Genomic DNA, 24,024 nt, shown 5'->3' with positions numbered 1-24,024 from the left:
TATGTGGTTCCACAAGCCCCCCTCAGATCCTCCCATGTGCTAACCATCTGCATGGCTTAGATGCCAGCAGTGCTATGGGATAGTATGGAATCCCTTTAGAGCTACCCTCCCCAGAGCAGCCACACACTGTCTCAGACAACCCTCCAAGTCTCACCCTGCTGCCTGCAGTGTCTCTGAGGGAGAAGAAGGGGTGGTGGTAAGCTGTGTGTGGCCTCAGCCTCCAAGGTGCCAGTGGAGTACTCCTCTGTTGTGCTGTATGAAGGGCAGTTCTATGGAGAAGTGATAGATGGGGGAAGGAAATGGCCAGGGAGGGCACATGCATTCACACTCAAGTAAACAGACAAGGAGAGACTTGTGGTACAACACAGACTTTATTGACCTGACAAATGTGAAGGGGACGTCTTGAAGGAAGGAGGGGACATCTGGAAGGAAGGAGGGGATGTCTGGGGGAAGGAGTTGGCTAGCACAACTATGCCTGTGGGTGCTGCTCCTGGGAGCCTTTTGGAGGCAGGATGTGCCTTCCCTTGTGCTGCTTACTCATGAGCAAGGCAGACTAGCAGGTCTAACAGCTGTATGAGGGAGAATGCTCCTGGAGCCAGGCTGGAAATGTTATCTGAGAGGATTGCTGGGGAATGTGATGGGCATGGTCCCACATCTCCTTGTGGGATTGCCACCTGCCTGAAGAAAAAAGAAGAGATATGTGCAGCAGGAGAACCTATGGCCCCATGGGGAGCAGGTATCCAAATGACACCCATCCAACAAGGATCTCCTCTTTGTCTGCTTGTTTTGCTCCAGCTGCTGCTGTGAGGAAATTAGTCCAGTAGTTACTTGGCCATCTTACCAGGGGAGTACAAATAGCCAGCTCCCAGGTGCCCTAACTCACAGTTGCGCCCTATCCATACTCCATGGGGAGAGGGGAGAGTCCAGTTAAGGTACTCTGCGCACAGCTCTATCCCCCACCCCATCTGAGTCAGCTCTGTCTAGTACACTTCCCTGGGAGCTCTCCCCTTTGTTAGACATGGGCCATTGGGCCAGAGGGCCGGGGTCAGGCCATTCCCCCTCATGCCGCCAGCCTCAGTTGTGGAGGCCAGCATGTTGGGAGTGGGTCCTGACCTTGTGCGAAGGGAACAGGGGAATTGGATATGGATGAACAAGCCAGGGTAGCTCACTCCCCACCTCGATCTTACCTGTCAGTGTATCCTTGCCCCTTTGAGCCAAGATTCTGGAGACGGAGTACCTGTTAGGGGTCTGGGATGGGAGATGTTAGTCAGTCCAGACTTACCTCTCCCACCGGAGTGTGAGTGCAAAGTGCTCATCCAATTTTGCAAAGTGCCCACTCTCTCCACCACTGAAGTGCATCACACTCTAAATCCTCATGGTAGGGGGCTCTCAGACAGAGCCCTATGCTGCGCCTCCTACTTACCAAATTCATGAGCACCCTGGCCAGAGTTTATGTAGGGTAGGGAGAAGTGATTGGGTGCAGGGGAGGGGGCTTGGTTGCTGCCAGGGCACAATCTGATTGGTTACAGCTTTCGTCAACATCCTGTGCTGCTATGGGCCATTTAGGAAGGGCTGTGCATGGGGTGGGGGTGTTTGTTCAACTTTTCTCATTACATGGGAGCCTATGGGCTACACTGTGTTCTTTCAGGGTGTAACTTTCTGCTGCTGTTTAGGACATTCCCCAACCTGGAGTAGTTTAGGAAGCCAACTAACTCCAGCCCCACTCCTTGACCCACCTACTTCTATGCCAGCATGGGGGTTATGCTCAAGGTCTACTGGTGGCTGGCACTGGTGCCCCCCCCCCACCAATGCAGGAGCCTGTTGGAGTGGCACCTGGGAGCAGTGCTGTCATAACTTGGACTTACGACAACATAAGTACCAGACGCATCATCATAGAGGCTAGTCAGCTCCCTGAGCATTTTCAGCACACACACACACACACCCTTAGGATTGTACTATTGAGAATCTCTTCATGTAACAAGTAAACTAATATTAGCACTACATAAAGATACATAAGAGGAAACTGAGAATTTTTACACAAGAAATGTTACAGCTTTTTCTGTTAATTTACAGATGAAATTCCAGAAACTGATGATGAAGACGACAACCTATCTTCTGTCCTTCATCAAAGAGCCAAGATGCCTTGGCAAGCATGTGGGAAGTACCTCAGCTCTGCAGGATTCCTCCTATTGCCTTTGCTGATCCTTTCGCAGCTCCTGAAACATTCAGTTATGGTATCCATTGACTTTTGGCTAGCACAATGGACATCTGATGTCATTTCCACTAAGGTGGAAAAGAGATTGAATTGCTCCGTTTGTGAGGTATGTAAAAGTCTAAAAGTGGGTAGACTGGGAGGCCAAAAGGCCCTTGGAAGAAGGGAGAAAAAAACATGTTGAAAGTGTGGGTACCAGTTCTGCCCACCCACCTCATGCAAAGCACACTCACCTTGAACAAAGTGAGGACCGTCTACTCCAACCCACTTGGTCAAAGCAAAGGCTTCTGGCCACTGCCCACTTTGCACAAAATTACAGCTGCTTGTGGGGGCTCTTCTGCTGCAAGGGGCCAACTTTTTCCTGCACCCCTGATTTTAAACCTTGACTTGAAAAGGAATTTCTCTCAATTTCAGTCTCAAGTGACAAATTAATACATTGCTGCTAGGATAATATGCCACAAAATGTTAATACCTGCCAAGTTAAAGGCTGCAGAAATGTGACATTTGAACATAATTACAATAGAAATTATTGCTGTTTTCTTTTGAGTTGTAGCATTCCAGCTGCTTTGAAACTGTATTTTATAAGAAATGGAATTGAGGCTTCTTTAGACAATTCTTTTCTCACCCCTTTTATTTTATAAATATAAAATATTTATATTTAAATATAAAATATATATATTTTGGTAGGTTCTCTCTTGTGTCTCAGTTTCAAATATCTTTTGACAAAAGATATTGTAACCAACTTACTAAACTTACTATCTAACTATTCTTGTAAGGAAATAAAGATCTTAGGATTGTTTCACACATTACTTTTTCCAGCTCAGAATTTAATCTCAGTTATGAAAACCTACATTTTGCAACGTGAACAGGGAGCTGTGTGTTTTGAATACTGCAAATCATACATCATCATGGAAGATCTAGAGCTATCATTTAAAATGGCGTCCCCATGTGGAGCATTTCCCAGATCTTGGCAACATCTACTGAAAATTCCCCGTAGTATGACATCATCACAGTACGAGTTCTATACCCATGCTCTACATAGTTGATGCATGATTTCACCTTGGAGATTAATCACTGAGCCAAAAAAATCTGAAGCAACTATTACAGTTATATTTTATAAAACAAAACTCTTCTCTGTACACCCCTTTGCACCTTTTCTGAAAGAGTTTTTTCTGTTCATCATTTTAACTCATCTTAGTAGAAATTACTAGGCAACACATTGCTCTGAAAATAAAATTCTAGGATGTAAATCTGCACTGTTGTAGAAATTTTGTTAATAGAAAAGGCATAATTGATGCAAATAACATCAGCCTAATTAACTTATTCATACCAAGGAGGAACTAATTAGTTCTGTGGGCTGAATATGATGCTGAAGTTATTTAACTAAAATCAGATTGAGTTTTTCAGGCAATTTTTGTATAAACAAGAAATGTGTTTAGTCTGGTTTTCATTCTGTTCTGCTCAGGATAGGTAACAATTAGAAACAATTAAAATATTAGTCTGCATGATGTATAAGGATTTTAAACTAACTTAGATAATTTTTATACTGAAATCACAATACGTTAAATGTGTAGAGCTATGCATAAATGTGGTAAGATTCTGCCTCTTGGGAACACCTATTTCAAATCTGGACCATCCCAATATCCATGTGCTGCATGTATCAATTTCATAGGGTTTATGTATGGAAAGTATAGATTAATAGAGTTATCTAGTTCCATCCTGATCTTGTTCTGATCTCTTATTATTTCTTTGATTCTGCTCCAATCATCTTCCTCTAAATTTCAAAAAAGATGACAGAATCAAATGTAAAATGAAGTAGATTCTGTGATCTTCCCTCGTGGAATGGTCAATGGACACAGTCTTGAATTACATAATCCTACACTTCCAAAGTACATAAAGTTAAAGGCTTGACATAACCAGGCCATAATCTTATCTAACTGAAATTACTACTTTGGGGCAGCTATTGATAACAATTCTGTCTATCAAATAAGTGGGTTCTGTATCAAATCAAGCTTGAATTCTCCCTAGAATATAAAATGAGAAAACAGATTATTGTATTTTAGCCACATCATGAGAAGACAAGACTCACTGAAAAAGACAATAATGGTAGGAAAGGTGGAAGGCAGCAGGAAAAGAGACTGTTAATGCTAGGATGTTTTGGAGGTTGTTAATTCATAAGGTCACTATAAGTCTGAAGCAACTTGACACACACATACACAGCAGGTCTATATTGAAAAATAAGACTTGTGCCTACTGTTTCTTAGTGAAATTGGGGTAAATATCTTAAGGCAAAATTTCAGAGAAGGGAACAATAACCCCCAGATGGCTTGATTAACTCTAATTTTATAAGTCAAGATAAAACCAACAATGCCTTACTCATCAGCTGACTTTGCCTAACTTGACAATATCTACGCAATTTTTAAAAAATTTAATGAAAAAATGTGCAAGTTGTATTATGATGATGTGGGAAGTTAAGCAGGGATTCCTCTAAGCATAATTAATCCTCTACACATAATTAATTTTGAATCACACAAAAATATTAAGTGTTTCTGTTTCATTGTCTTTCTTTCTTTCTTAGGAAACCACTTTTAATCATTCCCCCTATTCAAGAGTATTCAGCATTCTCTCCTGCCTTGGAATTATATTATGTTTTGTAACATCAATAGCAGTAGAGTGGACTGGTTTAAAAGTTGCCAAGAAACTACATTGTTCTCTGCTGAATAAAATTATTTTGGCCCCAATGAGGTATTCTACTATTTCTAAATAATATAAGAGGACACAATAATGATATTGTGTAATTTCAGGAAGGACTTTCAAATGCATTTCTGCTCTAGATAATTATTGTGCAGTTGTTTGTTTTTATTTTATTTGTAGTGCATTATATTCCAAGATCCTATGACATATATTGAAATGATTTTCTTTGTTTTAACTTTTACCTTTGAAACTTCAGTTCAGCACCTCCTTACATTACCTTAAACTCAGGGCTTTTTTTCTTGGAAAAGAGGTGGGAGAACTCATTGGGTTGCCCTCAGAGAAAATGGTCACATGGCTGGTGGCCCCGCCCCCTGATCTCCAGACAGAGGGGAGTTTAGATTGCCCTCCGCGCCGCTCAGTGGTGCGGAGAGCAATCTAAACTTCCCTCTGTCTGGAGATTAGGGGGTGGGGCCACCAGCCATGTGACCATTTTCAAGAGGTTCCGGAACTCCGTTCCACTGCGTTCCAGCTGAAAAAAAGCCTGCTTAAACTTATACCTCAGGAGGGCTCTGGTCACACAACCAGCACCCTTTTTATTTCCACTCACACAGAGCTTCAGGTGATCTCTACCCAGACTTTTACCTCGAGAACACCTTCCACTTTTTTTGCTTGTGTGGCCTTTATTTTGCTGCTTCTCCAATTCCCCCAAATAGTTTTCACTGCCACCAAAGGATTTTACCTTAGACCTCCTTGATTCAACTGATAATATAGGAAAGCTTGCTATAGATGGTAGTTTGACAGAATGGTCAGTGTGTGAGGGTGGCTGTGAGGTAAAAAAGGGATATTTTTTCCTTTAAAGTAGAATTTATTTATAAGTACATAAGCCTGATGGTTGCAGAGTTTTGATAAACATATTGGTTTCAGAATAGCTCTTAAACTTAATGATTTCAAAAATAATTGTATCTTCTTAAAGGTATATTTACAGACTCCATCACCTAGACTAATTTTCCACACATCTTCACAAGTAGAATAAACTCTCATCTCATTCAGACAGACATAAATTCGCTCAGGCCTTTCCAGACAGTTTGCTTGAACTAGATAGAACAATCTCTCTCAGAAATACACAAACTGACCCAGTTTGCCTGACTTAGGCAGAATCTTAGGCTCTCAGGCTTCCACCCATTTAGCCAGATTTAGCCAGAATTCTTTCTCTGAGACATCCAAAGACTAACTTAAAACTTCTTCCCTCAGTTCTTCACTATGCCCCTTAGGTACAGCTACTGGTCAAACATATCATATTCCACTCACCCTGGATTATAAAGATTCCTATCTTTTTCCACTGCATGTATCTAAAGAAGCGAGCTTTGACTCTTGAAAACTCATACCCTGGAAATCTAGTTGGTCTTTAAGGTGCCACTGGACCTAAATTTTGCTCTTTCACTACATACATTTACTTTCAGGATATAGTCAGAGTTTAGGTAATTGATGAAAACATATTTCATTTCTTCCCAAGCTCATTAAATATCGAAAGGAACATGCTGCTAATATAATGTTTTCCAGTAACTGAACGTAGTGATGATGATGCTCATTTACTTAATCATGTTAACAAAGCAATTACTGACTTCCCATCGGACACGTCTCTGCAATTATGATGGAACACAGCAGCTTTTTAAAGGTATCACTGATGCATTACTTTCATCATTGATTTGCAAAGAAGTTATTACAAGTCTGATTTCTGAAAATGAAACACAGTAATAGTGATGAAAAGACACTTTTCTCCTTTTTTAATACATTTATTATATGTTCTGTTTTATGTACAATGAAGAAGAAACAATGAAGATAAAACTGTGAATTTCCGTATGATAAAAGTATTGGTTCTATCCAATCCTCCTTTTCCCCTGGTAGAATAGTACTTCCATCAGCAGAGGAGTGTAGTGTTTTTTTTCTAGTTCTCTCCTCCCTCTGCAGTTCTCCACATCATGCCCAGCCCTGTTCCTGGGCACCCCTCAACCCTGGGTCATCATTACAGGGGTCTTGGTAGGCTGCAGCAGAAAAGGGGAGGTGGGATACTTCCAAAGAAACCTAAACTGGACCCAGCAGAGTTTAATAATGACCATCCAGTCTCAAATGCATCATTCTTGAGCAAGGTGATTGAACAAGTGGTGGCTGGCCAACTTCAGGGATTTCTGAATAAAGTGGATTATTTGGATCATTCCAATCTGGTTTCAGAGTGTACTGCTGGGGAACTGCTGCTCGTCTCCTTGGCCTCTGACCACAAGGATCTATCTTGTCACCCATGAATTTCAACATCTATATAAAGCTGCTGGGAGAGGTCATCCAGAGATTTGGGCTGAGTTGTCACCAATATGTGGGTGACACTCGCCTCTACCTCTCTTTTCCAACAGATCCTAGGGTGGCTGTGAAAACTGTGAACAGGTGCCTGGAGATTGGGGATTGAAGAGGGCTAACAAGCTGAAATTTATCAGGAAAAAATTGAGGTGCTATTTGTGTTGGGGGGAGTTCAACCCATAATGGTGACATCTCCTGTCCTAGATGGGGGTCGCACTCACCCTAAAGGAGCAGGTTCATAGTTTGGTAGTGCTGCTGGACCCAGGCCTCCTGTTGGATAAACAGGTGGCAACAGTGGCCAGGGGTGCCTTTTACTAGCTCTATCTGGTAAGCCAGCTGTAGTCCTTCCTGGATGAAAAAGATCTTGCTACTGAGGTGCAATATCGAAGTTAATATCGAAGTTAGATTATTGCAATTAACTCTGTGTGGGGCTACCCTTGAAGACTACAGTTGGTACACAATGCTGTGGCCAGAATGTTGACTGGAGTAGGTCATCGGGACCATATCACTTGAGTTGTTCCATCTACACTGGCTCCCAATTTGCTTCTGGGCCCAATTAAAGGTGTTGAAATTAACCTTTAAAGCCATAAATGGCTCAGGATAAGCATAGGGACATCTCCCGTATGAGCCTATCAATCTGCTCTAGTCATCTTCAGAAGCCTTGCTTTGGATCCCCCTGTCATCTGAGGCTAGACAAGCAACCTGGGAAAGTGCCTTCTTGGTCATGGTGCTGAAACTTTGGGACTCCCTCCCCAGGGAGATTCATCTGTCTACCTCTGTCATTGTCTTCTGTCAGCAGGTGAAGACTTTTCTATTTCATTCAGCATACCCCCAGAAAACATTTATTGGTCCCCCTCCCTCACTGTATGTGTTTGTATTACTGTATGTTTTTATTGAATTGTTAAATATGTATATATACTAGAGATGGGCACAAACCGAAATATGAATCAAAGTTCATCACGAACCAAGCTGGTTCATGGTTTGCGAACCGACGGTTCATCAGAGTCCATTTCTGATGAACTGCATCGGTTCATTTTCAGTTCTTCACTGCAGACAGCCTGGTGCCAATCAATCAGTTTCCTAGGCAACCAGGGATGGGCTTTCTGCAGTAGAAGTGTGCACCCGCTGCTTTTCAGCTGATGGGAGGGGGATCCACTATCAGTTGAAAAAGCTGCCAGCGTTTGAAAGCAGCAACTCTTTTCTTGCATGAAGCCTCAGTGCAGTTTCAGGCTTTCAGGGCTTTGCAATTCACATCACACTTTTTCAAAAAAAACTTTGATCAGGTGTAGTAACATTGCAATATTGGAACCCTTCCCCCCGCCCCCCATTTGCTAATTGGGATGTCCCCTGCCCACTGGAGAGACAATTGGTGGTGGAGTTCTGGGGGAAAACATGTACTTGAAAGGAAAGGCTTTATCCCTTCCCCGCAGCTTCCATACCACTTTGTTTCCAAAGGGCTGTGCAAAATATTTGGGCTTTTTTTCTCTTTGGCAAAGCCAGAAACATGCCTGGGAGGAAGGGGAAAGCAACCATTTAACCCTTTCCTGGTTTTTAAAGCCAGGAGGAATATTCAGTAATGTTAATGTTACAATGTCACTATGTTGTCACCTATGTGCTATGTCAGACTGCATTCTGGCTAAAGAATCACACCAGACGCCTGTTTGGGTTAAGAATGGCCACAATTTTATTGATTACAGCTGGATGAATCATTGGCCCGGCATCTGGGCACGGATCCCCATTGGCATCGGGGGCCTGGCTGCTGACCGATGCATCTCCTGCCAGCCTCCTGCTGGCACACCCTGGCACATGTTGTTCCATCACCGGCCCTGCCTGGCAATCCTTGCTTCCAGATCCATCAGGGTGAGCAGTCCCGAAGGCCCACTCATCCTGTTGGGATCCAGCCCAATGCCACAAAACCACCACAGGAGGAAGGCCAGAGGCCCGACTCCTGCCAACGCTCCAGCTGCTGCAACCAAGAAGGATGGAGCCACTCCACCCCCAGGTTCCCAACTTTGATGCCCAGAGGAAGACGAAAAAAACCCAAGAAGCCCCGGCCAATCTGGCCCCTTGTGGGAAAAATTCCTTCTTGGCCCTCAAATGGACCAGCACAAATGGCTCTGGGGATCTCTGCCGGAGCCCCCAGGGGGCCCATTCACATCCACCTGACCCAGACACTCTGGTTGTCCTTCTCATCACGGCATCACCGCCCGCCCGCTGTCTCTCTCCGGGGGATGCTGTGCCTGCAACTAGATCACACAACGTTAGTATATTCTCTTCTGACATAACCCCTATATGCTCTGGAAGCCCACCTGCCAGTGGCTTTGATACGGTCAGCAGACAACCCTGCCTCAGCCACTGTGGTTGCAGCCCCAATGCGAAACAAGTGGGAGCCATACGCTCTCAGGCTGGACCTCAGGACAGCTGTGAACTGGTACCTCGTGAGTAGCCCTCCGTTGGCGTGCACCAGGAGTTGGCCGGCTGTGGCCGGATGCCTGTCCAGGTACTCCCTGACCACTCTAACCAGGCAAGGGGCCCCTTGCCCCATGGTGCGGAGCTAAACCACTGCTCCATGCCCCTGCTGGTCAGTCTTGGACTGCCGAACCTTGATCAGCAACCTGCCACCCCCGAATGAGATATCTCCCTGAGCCGATGCCCTGTTGGTCTGGTCCCCAGCCAACGCCAATGCCAGCTCACTCACGCGGAAAGCTCTGTAGAATGTGAGGCAGAAGGCTGCCCTGAACAGCATGACCTTGAAGGATGAGCGGCATATCACACCCAGTTGCCCAAATATGGCCCATAAAATGTTAGCCGTGATGGGCTGCCGGGAGTCCCTGCAAGGAGGTTCCCAGTGGGCCCAACCCGCCATGGCTCTGCAGGCCAAGAAGCTGCAGGTCAGGTCCACCTGTCCCGTCACCTTGCAGAAGAACAAGATGGCCACCACATGTCTTGATGGTCTTGGGTGTGTATCCTGCCTCATCCATTTGCACCAGATACTCCAAGAGAGCCTCCTCTGGCACGTCCCCTTCTGACCAACCAGGCTGCTTGGAGAGGAATGCCGAGAATGCCATGACAGCTGTCCCATACGCCCATCTGGTTGTTGGTGCCAGCGAATTCAAAACTCCTTGCAGGATCCGATGTTCCCAAGTTCCCACAGCTCCTCTGGGAAGGGGTCTGGGTGTTGCTCAGTGTTTGGTGCCATCTCCCAAAACCTGTCCACCTGAAAGTGAGAAAGGGCGTCTGCTATATCGTTGTCCACCCCAGGTATGTGGCGTGCACTGATCACAATGTTGTGCTACAAACACAGAAGGACCAGTTTGCGCACTAGCTGCATTACGCGCTCCAAGCACCAAGTCTGCCAGTTCACCACTCATACCACCACTTGGTTGTTGCACCAAAAGAGAACCTTCCTGTTGTGGAACTTGTCTGTCCAGAGTACTACTGCGACCAGGATGGGGAAGAGCTCCAAGAACATGAGGTCCCTGAGAATGCCCTTCTCCTCCCAGGCCACCGGCCACCTCTGAGCGCACTAGCAGCCCTCCCAGTATACTCCAAATCCCACACCCCCTGCGGCATCCGAGTGCACTTGGAGAGATGCCCCAGGGTCAAGATGCTCGCGCCATCAGGACACGCCATTGTAATCCTACAGGAAGGTGTCCCAAATTCGCAGGTCTGCTTTCAGCTTCTCTGTGATCCAAATGTGGTGATGCGGCGCCATCACTCCGGCTGTTGCTCTGGCCAGTCGGGCACAAAACGGCCTTCCCGGCGCCACCACCTTGCAGGCAAAGTTCAAGCTGTCCAGGAGCAATTATACCTCCCGCAATGTCTTCTTTTTAGCCTTAAGCGCAGATGTCACCTTCTCCTGCAGGCATTTCAGCTTCTCAAGAGGGAGTCTGCAGGTACCCTGCATGGAGTCTATGTGTATCCCCAGGTGAAGGGGCCCTCAGTCTTCTCTTGGACCAGTGGGACGCCTAACTCCATGGCCAGCCCTTGGAACAGACTCAGGAGCCTCTGGCATTTGCCACTGCCCACTGGCCCCAACATGAAAAAATCATCCAGGTAGTGAGAGACGAATGGGGAGTGAGCTAGATCTTTCAGCGCCCACTCGAGGAAAGTGCTGAAGGTTTTGAAAGCCGAGCAGGCCACCGCACAGCCCATTGGCATGGCCTTGTCTACATACCATTTGTCCCAGAATTTGAACCCCAGGAGGCACCAATCCTCTGGGTAAACTGGCATCAGATGGAAGGTGGATTGTATGTCACACTTGGCCATGAGAGTGCCGTGGCCACAGGCCCGTACCAAATTGACAGCCTGATCAAAAGAAGCATAACGCACGGTGCAGAGCTCGGGTGGAATTGCATCATTCATGGAGACGCCCTTCGGGTAGGACAAGTGGTGAATCAGTCGGAACTCCCCCAGCACCTTCTTTGGAACCACGCCAAGTGGGGAGACTCTCAGGTTCGCCAAGGGAGGATGGTCGAATGGGCTGGCCACTCTCCCTGCGCTCACCTCCTTATGGATCTTAGCCACCACCACGTCTGGGATGTCCCAAGCCAATTTCAAGTTTGGAGCATCTGTGGCCATCTGCAGGACCACTTAAGGGATTCTGAACCCTTCCATGAACCCCTCCCAAATCATGGCAGTGGCCGCGGGGTTGGTGTATCGCTGCAGCAGTGGTTGCAGTGCGGTCGGGAAGACCGGCGTCCAGGCGAGAGCGCCAGTCCCCCGGGTTGGCCACTTCACTTCTTCCCAGGACCCAGGGTGCTGCCCTGGCCTCCTCCCGTTGCTGTTTGGCTCCTTTCATCCCCTTTTCCTCTGCTCCCCGCTGCTCCCCCTCAAAAGGGCCATTGTGATCCTGAACCCCTGGGGCAGTCCCGCTGGGTGTGGTGGCCATGGCAGTCCTCACACACATAGTCGATGTGGCACTTTGTCTTGCGGCAGCCGCCCACATTGAATTCCCAGCATGGCTGTTTGTTGGCATGCCGACTATACCCCGAACCCTCGGCCCATGGCTGCTCCCCTGCGCCCCTGCTATTAACTTCCCATAACTAGCCCATGCTGTCCAGCTGGTCCCACCATGCGAGCTCATTGCTGGAGGCCTTCTTCCGGAACGTTTCATCATATTTCAAGGCCGCCCATTCGCCTGAGGTGGCTTTTATATGTGTCACTTCCCTCGTGTGTATGGTGAGATGCCGGGCATGCTCGGGGTATGCCAACTATACCACCCCTGCATACTTGCAGTATCCCAGGACCCAATTAGTGAAAGTGCGCTCAGCCAGCCACTCTCTGTTGTGACGTCTGCGCTTCCTGGGGATTCACTGTGCCCCACTGGCTCCTCTGCTTGCAACAGGATGAACACATCCACATAGTACCCGTTCAGAACGCGTTCCCTCACTCTAGCAGGCAGGTGGTACCCTATAGGAGCCTCCCCAGGGCCCACCAGCGGCAGGGATTCCCCGCAGCAAGCCGAATGGGGCTGATCTCAGGCTGCTTATGCCCCTGCAATGGCCTTCCCGCAATTTCTACAGTGCCGTACCCAGTTCGCCAGCCCCAGGATGTAGGCCGCTGTCTCCCAGTAATCCCGGGACTTCCTTTCCCAATCCTCTTCCCCTAATTACTCACCTCTCAATGCCCTGGACAGTGAAGAGCTGCGGCTCCAGCTCCTCCATCGAGCTCTGTGTGACTTTCATCCAGAGACCCGGGACGGCCCCAGGCTCTGCTCCCACTCTGGGTCACTCTCCCATACAGCAGTCGGGCTCACCGGGTCCACATCCTCCTCCTGCTCGACCGGCTCCCCAGCTTCTGGTGAAGGGGTCCTAGGTGCTGAAGGCCTGGCCACCTTATGGCCCACCGCCCGAGGGGGCGAATGCCTGCAAGCCTGTCAGCCTGCCGACCCCTTGGCAGAGGTCTGGATGGCGTCACGCCCGCTTGTGCCACTGTCCCCCACAGGGGGCGGCTCGCTGCCTCCACAAAGGGCTGTAGTCAATGCTGCCATGTACTCACGGAGGCCGCACATGGCTGCCTGCACTGCCGCCCTTGGGCAGGGGTCCCCACCTGGCCCGTGCTCTGCTTCGCCACGGCCATGGCCCCACCACTGTTGGCATCTTTTGGGCGCCATCTGTGCTGCTGGATGCCTTGCAGAGCTCCCCCCACATCCTGCAGGGGGGTCCCACTGCACCCCTCATCACCGGGCCCTGAAGAGTAGAGCAGCCGCCGCTATGCTCCTGGAGGTAGAACTTGGTGCCATCCTGCAAAATATTAAATGAAAAAACACAAGACCGTCACATGAGCCCGTGCTGCCTTGGGGACTAGCATGGGCAGTGTGTTACCACCTGCGTCAGCACTCCAAACTCTGGGGGGGTCCCTTATCCATGGTCCGACCAGGCCAGCCCCGCCAGCACCCAGACCGCAGGGGCCCATGCCACCTTGGGAAGGCTCGCTGAGGAGATGTGCCAGACTGCCTCTGCCCCTTGGTACTGCACCATGCCTGGCTCAGGCTTTCCCCTCCAGGGCTGGCCCGGCCTGGGGGGGACGAGCAGCCAGGGCTGCCTGAATCAAGCTGAGATGGGCCTGATCCAGAGGTGGCCAGGCCAGTAAGGGGGGCCAACGCAGCCGGGGCCGAGGCCGGGCAGCCGCCCCCTGTCAAAATCCCCTGGATGGTTGCACAGTGGGGGGAGGGGGCAACCAGGCCCCCCTCTGGTCCCCAGGAACTCCCAATGGCCCCTGCCCAGGCCCCAGCGAAGGCAGTCGCACCATGAGCACAGGGCCTAGGCTAGGCCGCAACACCACGCCCCGTGCCAGTAGGACAGGCAGCTTGGTGGCTACCCCGCCCATTCCAGACCCCGAGAAGGCCCCTGAGACTGCCCGCACCCAAGGCCATGGAAGGCTCCAAGGCCCAGGTGACTTTGGTGCACGCCAGGTCGCCCGCGTGGGTAGTGAGCCAGGCAACCTGACCCGCGCCGTGATGAGGAAGGCCCCCCTGTGCCCGGGCCTTGGGAGACCCCGAGGCCTGGTTGTCCACAGCATGCGCCAGGGTGCCCACACAGGCAATGACCCAGGCAGCCCCACAGGAACCGCAGCCCAGGAAGGCCCCTGTGCCTACCCACGCCGTGGCCAAGGAAGGCCCCAAAGCCCCAGGCAGCTGCAGGGCATGCTTGGCCACCCGTGTGGGTGTGTCATGACCATGGAAGGGCCCAGGGCCCAGGTGACCACAGCATGTTCCAGGCTGCCCGCCTGGGCAGCGAGCCAGGTGCCCCCACCCTGCCGCATTGAGGGAGGCCCCTCAGATCCCAGTGTCTGTGGTGCAGGCTGCCGCCCAGGCCCAGCCACCCAGGGTGTCCGAGCCCGGGGGCTTGGGCGGCCGCAGCATGCCTGCCAGCCACCCCACACCCCACTGGAGGCCCACAGGCGGCCGTGGGTCCAGCCCCCCTACCTCAGGGAAGGCATGTGAGAGGGGCCCCATCCCTGGAGAGTCAACAAGGGGGGAAGAGCTGTTTCTAGCTCTCTCCCACCCCTGAGGGGGCCCTGAGGGGCAGGGGAGGGGGAAGGGCCCCTGCCAAAAACCCGGCATCAACACCTACCTGCTGTGACTTGCTGCTCCTGTGGATGCTCAGGAAAATGTCTCTGACCATGTGGCTGGTCCAGAGCATGGATGGAAGTTCCACCTCTCCCAGGTTTGTCCTGCCTCCACCGCATCTTGCACCCGGTGCTAACCCAGCCTTCCAGTAAGTCATCAAGCTTCCTTTTATAATGTTACAACATTACAACCCATTCTTGCTTTTGGAAAAAAAGTGTGTGCGCATACCCTGAAGGAGGAAGGGAAAAGCTGCCATTTAACCCTTTCCTGGCTTTTCAAGCCAGCAGGGAATAAGCAGCAACATTAAGAATTGCTCCTGGCTCTGGGGAAAAAAATAAGAGAGTGCTTGCAATCCCAGGAGGAAGGAAGCCAACGGAGAAGCAGCCTTACCTCGCTTTAGCTCTCAGGGAAAAGGAGAGCAGCGGGCATTTGAAAGCTGCAGCACTTTTCTTGCCACACAAGAAAAGTGTTGCTGCTTTCAAATGCTTGCAGCTTTTTTCAGCTGATGGAGGATCCCCCTCTCATCAGCTGAAAAGTGGCAGGCGTTTGAAATGGGGAAATGGAAGCCCACTCCCCTATTCTACAGACCTTCTGCTGCCCCGGAAGTGACATTTTCACTAACCAAACTAACTGGTTCACAAACCGGGGCAAGTTCATGGTGGTTTGTGGTTCATGAAACGCCACAAACCGTATGGATTGGCATTTTCCCCATTCGTACCCATCTCTTAATATATACATTTAAAATGATGTACTTGTATTTTAAATATTGTAATGCCTTGATGTTCATTGCCTTTGAGACACTATGTGGGTGGAAAGGTGGCATGTATATAGACAAACAAACAAATCATTCTGTTTCATGAGCAAATATGAGGTTAATGCTTATTGGATGTGAATCAATGTTTCTAGCTTCATATTATTACCACTTTTATAAAATACCAGTAAGCTCTTATGTCAACTAAAAAGAAACACAGGTCTCCTAGGTATTCAACATGCAAGTGGTAGAATATTTGATTGCATGTCTTGCTATGGCATAAATTCCTTGGTATAGAAAGTTAGAATTAATGGGGGAAATTCTAGGCCAGCCTTTTCTAGACCCTGGGAATTTTTAATGCAAGAGAAGATTCAAACATGATTCCCTATTTCATTCTGAAGCAATACAGTGTTTGGAGGGCCATTCTCTCTCTCTCTCTCTCTCTCTCTCTCTCTCTCTCTCTCTCTCTCTCTCTCTCTCTCTCTCTCTCTCTCTCTCTGTGTATGTAACTTGTAGACTTAGAACTGTTATTTTTTGGCATTTTACAAAAAATACATATGCTAAACGTATACTTTAATGTTTGTGTATCTTTATTAATTCATTATTTATTCATTTAATATCTATTGTTATTAGTTTTGTTCTATTCCTTGTATCCATAAATAAGAAAAATTATACTAATTTAATTATACCTAGTGAAGGCATATACAAATTTTAAAATTCTTTCGTAAATCAATTATGTTTCTGTATTGCTTATTTCAGGTTTTTTGAAACAACACCCCTGGGAAGTATTTTGAACAGATTTTCATCTGATTGCAACACTATTGACCAGGTAACTTATAAATAAATATGTTCAGTTTGAATTAATTCAGCCACTCTCAGAGCAAAAAATAATTTTCAAGCATTATCTCTGCTATATTTATACATGAAATAATATGCTTTATTGAAATAATTATGCAATATTGTATACCAATATTGTTCAAATATTTATATAATTGTTTTCTTGCTTTATATTGAACTGTGTTGCATACTGCCGCAGGACACATTTACATATGGGTTGCTCAACTTCATTCATTTACTCAAAGGAGTCATTATGGGAACAACTCCCAAACACTTTAATAAGAACTTTTAAACATGAAAGATGTTGTCAGTAGCTTTACTTTTGTGCAAGGGGTGCTAAAGGTATTGACACTATAATTATTGGATTATCGATACATTAAAACTCAAATAACAATGAACAGAAGCTGAACATCTTGGAAGTTTTCAACTGCTTTTACTTTTTTCTTCTGCCTCTTTTCCTATCAGAACAATCTACCAAACAAGGTTTGTGCTGGTGTTGTTGGGCTGACCAGCAAGTAGGAAGAAACAGGTCAGCAAGCAGGAGCCAAGGCAAAGGGAATTGAAAAGTAGAAAAAAGTGGTTTTCCAACTTGAATCCCCTGTATTATGAAGTATATGGCCTTTATGTCCTCAAATTGATCAGTTAACTGTTAAAATTTATATCAGTTTATTGATGTACAGATTAGACTGCCTGAGCAATTAAGCCACACAGTTCAAGCTTTCCAAGAATCCACCTTTTGTTTTACTGAAATATTTAAAATTAAACATTCAAACCACGTAGATCTTCACTATGAAAAAAGGAAATAAAAAGCAAGTTGAATTGCTAGTTTTATTTAAGTCTTTATATACTTGTGTAATATTTAATATGTATAATTGTTTGTTATATGTGTTTATTTATTTAGCATATTCCGGCAACCCTGGAGTGCTTGATCCGTTCCACCTTGCTTTGCTTATCAGCTCTTGCTGTAATCTCCTATGTCACTCCTATGTTCCTCATAACTTTAGTCCCTCTTGCTGTCATATGCTATTTCATCCAGAAATACTTTAGAGTAGCATCAAGGTAAGTTTCTGATAAATTCATTACACTATATGATAAATTGGTTTGTATGTATGCATGTATAAGACAGTGTAGAAAGATGATGGGCAAAAGTGCCACAATGAACCCTCCAGTTATTTTGCTTTATGTATTTTTGACCTAATGATTATCCTCTTGCTCTTCCTGGAAGAACCTGTTCTATTCTTAGACTAGCAAGAGTACCTCATATTGTCTAGTTTAAGTTCTTACAAATCTATATTTTTATTGAGCTAGTTATTTAATTTATTTCACCTTCAAAATAGTACATGATCTTTACAAAATTCAGAGAAATACTGATTTTTTTTTAAAAAAATGAATTGTTTTCAGGGACCTGCAGCAGTTGGATGATAGTACCCAACTTCCACTACTTTCTCACTTTTCAGAGACTGTAGAAGGCCTTACCACTATTCGAGCATTCAGGTATATTTCATAATAAAGTTGTTTGTACTTGTCAAAGAATTTGACTGTTGCATATTAAATTATCAGTCTGACTCTTTCAATATGAAGAGTTTGGTAAGTAAAAATTACAATTTAACTTACACAATGGTCTATTATATGAAGTAATCAGTTTATATGGCTAATGTTTTATACGACTGCAGTACTAATGTACAAGATCCATTACAGAAATGAGTAAAATCTCCCTCCAACATAGTTAATAAGCTCACAGGTTGGTTTAGAAGATGGAAAGGTTCACTGTACAGCCAACCCATGTCTTCCATATGCCTCATCTCATATTATGCCTCATCTCCATCATCTCATGCTACCCTATATTTCTCCTGACAACTGAAGTCAGGATCCAGCTATTTCACTATCTGCTACAGATATCAGTAATTTTACAATTATAAGAGGCGCACTTTGAGCATATAAAAAGAGCACTTACTTTGAAACATGAAACTCAAGTGGTAAAAGTGCTAGACATACCTTTACACTGTATTCCTCTTTGCACCTGTAGAAGCTATCAGTATCATTTCCTCCATTATGTTTGCTTTCCCTTCTACGCCTTGCTTTGTGTGTGATTTCATTGAACTGAAGCTAGGCTAATGTTCCCTTTTTGCCTATGCTCCCAGTGGTTTCCCAATCCAGGTATATTTGTTTGCTCTCCTATACAAGAAGAATTCAAGTACGTGGTAAAATATTGTGAGTGGGCCATATTTTGGGATAGTATTTGGGAGAATGTCAGGCAGCCCTATGGAGTAATCTTTTCTGGCACAAATCAGTGCGTGCTACCTGGCAGATTACTCCATTGTAACCAGTAATGTCTTGTCAACTGGAAACTAGAGATGGACACAAACAGCAATACGAACTAAAAAAAAACACAAAAAGCCCAATCTGCTGTTTGCGAACAAGCTGTTTGTGAGGCCCCATTCTAAACGAACACGTGGTCATTGCAAGCCTCGTTCGTTGCTGTTCGTCAAGCCAGACAGTCTGCCACCTGCAATCAATTCCCTTGGTAACTTAGGCAGGGATTTTCTGGACTCTGTCTGAACTCCTGCTGTTGCCCTGGAAACCCCAATCTAAGCCCAATTTAGCTTGATAGGCAGATCTTCCTTCCAAGTGTGGACTGGAGCTCCAAATTTGTTACAAGAGGAAAAGACCAGGGGGGAGGGGGGCTCCCAGCTCTGGCTTTCAGGGAGAGACAGCTGCTGTTAGACAAGGTGAGTGCATTGGAGCTTGAATTTTCTTTGTGTGTGAAAGGGTAGGTCCCTATCCCTTCCCTCCCTGAAGGGATCTACCCCTTCAGGTTCCAGGGCTGCTGCCAGGCACTGGGGCCAAGTTATTATTTATTATTGGTACCTTTCCTGCTGCCTGCTCAGGTAAGGGTTTCTGGAAGTGGTGTGGTATGGATCTACCCCTTCAAGTTCCAGGGCTGCTGCCAGGCTCTGGGGCCAAGCTATTATTTATTATTGGTACCTTTCCTGCTGCCTGTTCAGGTAGGGTTTCTGGGAGTGGTGCGGTAGGGATCTTGATGGCTGGAGGAGATCCTGCTGGCCCCCATGAACAACAAACATGTTCATGAACAGGATCATGGTTGTCAGTGTTCATTGTTTGTTGTTCGTGGATGGCAATGAACAATGAACACCATATTCATTTTTTTTCCTGTTCATGCCCATGTCTACTGGAAACATTCAGGGCAGAGTAGACTTCTTGTAGGAGCTGGTTTGTGGTGTATGACTACTAGGGATTGTATCTGTTTGAGAAATCAGGAGAATGGAGCCATACTTATATATTGAAACACACTTCAGGACCGCCTCTCCCTGTACGTTCCCCGGAGATCGCTTCGATCAGCGAATAAATATTTACTTGTGGTCCCCGGCCCTAAGGAAGCCCGCCTCACTTCAACCAGGGCCAGGGCCTTTTCAGTCCTGGCCTCAGCCTGGTGGAACGCTCTGTCAATGGAAACCCGGGCCCAGTGGGACATATTATCGTTCCGCCGGGCCTGTAAGACAGCTGTTCCACCAGGCGTTTGGTGATTGAAGGGGGCGGTGCCATGTTGGCCTCCCACCTTTGGGGTGGGGAAGGTTCTCCCCACCACTGCACCTTGTTAATTTGTTTTATTATTTGTATATTGATTTTAGTTTTTGTTTTTATCGATTTTAACTGTTCACCGCCCAGAGCCCCTGGGGATGGGCGGTATATAAATTGAAAAAATAAATAAAATAAATAAATAAAAATTCAAGCCAAGCTCCACACCTTATATGGCCTATACTTACATTCAGATGTAGATCTTGGTAGATCTTCAAAGTGAGGCCTGGTTATGATCTTAGAGAAAGTTGGAGGAACCTACTAGGAGCACTGGGCTTCTTGCTCTGGAGTTCTAATCCAGTGGTAGTATTTCCTCCCCTCCCCATTCAACTATGGATATAGTTGTTGAATCAACCACGCCATCTGGGTCTTCCACAGCTATCTCATTCACATTAGTAATACGTCTAAGGATCAGGAGTGGAATATCTCCATCAGTACCTGTGTTTGACTCATGGAGAAAGTATGTGACAAATTAGTACCACAGCAAATAACTGAAGAGAAAAACAGCATCGTGGGTTTAATTGTTTAATTATCATATCCATCTAGCTATATTCAGTTATATGGAGCTTCCTGGGCAGATCCAAAGTAGCAAAATTAGTTCTGTATTTATGCATTAATTGCTATCATTATCACATATTGTGTTAGATCTTCAGAGTCTGTTCCTGATAATATTTTTTCATGTTTAATTTGCCTGGTGGCATATGAATCTACTGATCTGATATTTTTAATCCATGACATTCTTTTAAAAATCTTTTGCCTTCTCCATATCAAAGAAGATAAAAATATCCTTGTAGTCATTAATGCAACATGATATGGAATGTTCTTGAACTGATCATTCCTCATGCCTTCTGTCATGTACTTTCAGTGGATTCAGGAACATCTCCTCTAAGTTTCATTCTGTGATCTGCTGCCTAGTTAGGGCTAGTTCAGAATTTAAGTAACCAAGATGGAGCCAGCTAATTGATAAACTTCTGATCCAAAATGAATTGCACGTTCACAAGTCTTTGTATTTATTCACTGGCATGTTTTCCTCGTTGGTTATTTTTAGAACTGTGCTTCTTTTCAGCTATCTTATATGAAGTAATTGTGACATTTGAAGCTTGGTTTCTAATCTCTAAACAATGCACTCATGTTTCCAAAATTAGCCTGATAACAAATGAAAGAGGTATTTATCAAAAACTAGCTAATATTTGAGCTTTGTATTGTCGAAGGCTTTCACGCCGGAGAATGATGGTTGTTGTGGGTTTTCCGGGCTGTATTGCCGTGGTCTTGGCATTGTAGTTCCTGACGTTTCGCCAGCAGCTGTGGCTGGCATCTTCAGAGGTGTAGCACCAAAAGACAGAGATCTCTCAGTGTCACAGTGTGGAAAAGATGTGGGTCATTTGTATCTACTCAGGAGGGGTGGGGTTGAGCTGAGTCATCCTGTGAGAGTTTCCCAGGGTGTGGAATGCTAATGGTGGGAGGCTTCACTGTATCCTGAGGAGGTACAATGCCAAGACCACGGCAATACAGCCCGGAAAACCCACAACAACCATATTTGAGCTTTGTTTGTCTTAATCCTCAAACTAGCTTTCCTGAATCTAATCAACATTAGCAAGAAAAGATTCTGATTCTGAAGCTACAAATAAGATTTTTTTTCTTTATTCTCTTATCAATTATAATTACCACACATACTTATTAATGTCTGAATATATGTTCAGTAGCAGAGGATGAGAGATTTAGGTCAAACAAGACAAGAGATCAAAAGGTTCATGAACAGATCTCTATCATATGTTTTCTTAAATAGTAGCCAGTAAGTTACTTGAACCAAGTCCTAGCTGCCATAAGAAAGCCTGTCAATCATTTCTCCCTGTACCATTTTCGTACCTTCAAATGGTCTGCAGTAGAATTGCCAGATGGCCTCCCCAAAGAAACCAGACAGGGCTCTGGCACTCACCTTAATTTTTCTTCTTGCTGCCCTGAGTCCACCGAGATGACGTCACTTCAGCCATGACATCATCATTGGCACTGGGACCCGGGCTGGCTGGCCGCTCCTGCAGGTGCATGCAGCCTCAGGAAGCCAGGAGGAGCATTCTGGAGGCCACTCAGGTGCCTGGGCACTCATGCAGGTGTGCACAGGCTCAGGAGGAAAGCAGGAGCACTGCAGAGGCAGCCTCGGCTGGTTGGCTGGCTGCTCCTGCAGGCACACAGCTTCAGGAAGCTGCCTGGGTGCCCAGGCTGGTGCCATGCAGCCTCAGAAGGCCAACAGGAGGAAGCTGTGCTGTGGAAGCTGCCTTGGTGCCTGCACTGGCTGACCCCTTATGCAGGCATGCACAACCTCAGGAAGCCACCTGGGTGCCCAGGCTGGTCAGCTGCTCTTGGCAGAAGCACTACAGAGACATGGCACCAGCCTGAGCACCGTGGAGGCCACCTCATTGCCTGTGCTGGCTGGCCGTTTCTGCAGCGTGCACAGCCTCAGGGAGCTACCCAGGTCCTCAGGCTGGTGCCACGCAGCCTCTGGAGGACTACAGGGGTGCTGCAGAGGCTGCCCAAGCTGGCTGACCACTTTTGCTGGTGCTGCACTGGGCAATGGGCAGGGAGGTGTCCAGTGTTTTCCCTGGATAGTCCCTCAAAATACCGGCCGGTCCAGGTGAATAGCAGACACTTAGCAACCCTTTTTCTCACAACTGCTGTTTACTTCAAATGGAGAAAACACATGGACAACACTGAGACAACTTGTATTTTTCATCCATTGGGGAAAATAGCGGGGGGAGGCACCTGTCATTGGAGAAATGATGCAGGGGAAAACAATCTACACCACCACCCCACTCTGGAGGTACATTCACGGATTTTCCAGTATCTTATGTGGATTTGACCAGTGGATCACTAATCATAACCTTTTAAAATACAGTGCAATATCTTGCAGATAGAATTGGCATGACAATTTTTTATAATAAGTTTCATAAAGCCTACTCCAGTCCTCTTACTAGCATCAGTGCACCTGTAATGGCTGTTGTCATATATATTCATCCAAATTCCTTTCCTCAGCCATTATCAGTCCCAAGGTTTCTTTCAAAGATTCTTATTTAGCATAAGCCATGAAATCTGTTTTCGTCTTCTGAGAAGACCATTATGATAGATGCCAGAATTCTGAAAATGTCGTCAGAATTAGAAAATGTCATCAAATGCTAACTCTAATTGTAAGTGATGAATTGTTAACTCTGATTTCATTATGCAATATTACATAGATTTATTTATATGTGCCTGATAATATTTTGAATGGGAGCTGCCCTAGCATTTGAATGTCTTTTTTGTCAAGATCCAGATGTAGAAATAATAATTTCTACAGATGCGGTTGCATCTGAAGAAGAGAACTGTGATTCTCGAAAGCTTATGCTACAATAAAGTTGGTTAGTCTTAAAGGTGCTACTGGACTCTTCTTTTTTGTCAAGGTGTCTTATATGTTATAGCTAAATTAATTTCATTGTATTGATCTATCATTTATGTTTTATAAAAGGTATGAAACCCGGTTTAAACAGAAGATTCTTGAATATACGGATTCTAACAACATCGCTTCCCTTTTCCTTACAGCGGCCAATCGCTGGCTAGAAGTTCGGATGGCAAGTAAATTACCTTGTCTAGAGATTATATATGGCAGTAGATGACCCTTTAGCCTAAAGACAGTTTATTCTTATATAGTACATATAGTATGGAGGGAAGGCAGCATGGTATAGCTTGATGTCATCAGATCTCAGAAGCTAAGCAGGATGGGAAAACGCCAAGGAAGACTCTGCAGAGGAAGGCAATGGCAAAACACCTCTGCTTCTCATTTGCCTTGAAAGCACCTTGTTGGAGTTGCCATAAGTCAGTTGTGACTTGATGGCACTTCACGCACACATACATAGTATAGACAGTTCTTTTCTGGTAGGAATCCTGTGGTTTTTTAGGTGCAAGACAACTAAAAACTCACTAGGACATAGACTATGCTAGGCCCACATGTCAAACAGCAGCCTGCCAGACCATATTGCTCAG

At 46.1% G+C, this 24,024-nt stretch overlaps 1 protein-coding gene across 4 annotated transcripts in view; it reads left to right on the top strand.

The window, feature by feature from the left end:
- ABCC8 (ATP binding cassette subfamily C member 8) overlaps nt 1-24,024 on the top strand; it is a 118,835-nt gene that overhangs the window by 84,225 nt on the left and 10,586 nt on the right. For all 4 annotated transcript variants that reach the window (XM_054972167.1, XM_054972166.1, XM_054972165.1 and 1 more), the window contains 6 exons: nt 2,074-2,321; nt 4,791-4,957; nt 16,339-16,408; nt 17,318-17,475; nt 17,818-17,910; nt 23,510-23,612. In XM_054972167.1, coding sequence (XP_054828142.1) covers nt 2,074-2,321; nt 4,791-4,957; nt 16,339-16,408; nt 17,318-17,475; nt 17,818-17,910; nt 23,510-23,612 — 839 coding nt within the window. The remainder of the gene's footprint in view (nt 1-2,073; nt 2,322-4,790; nt 4,958-16,338; nt 16,409-17,317; nt 17,476-17,817; nt 17,911-23,509; nt 23,613-24,024) is intronic.

Source organism: Eublepharis macularius, chromosome 2 (assembly GCF_028583425.1).
Source record: "Eublepharis macularius isolate TG4126 chromosome 2, MPM_Emac_v1.0, whole genome shotgun sequence".
In the NCBI taxonomy this organism is placed as follows: Eukaryota; Metazoa; Chordata; class Lepidosauria; order Squamata; family Eublepharidae; genus Eublepharis; species Eublepharis macularius.
This window is presented reverse-complemented; position numbering and strand designations above follow the sequence as displayed.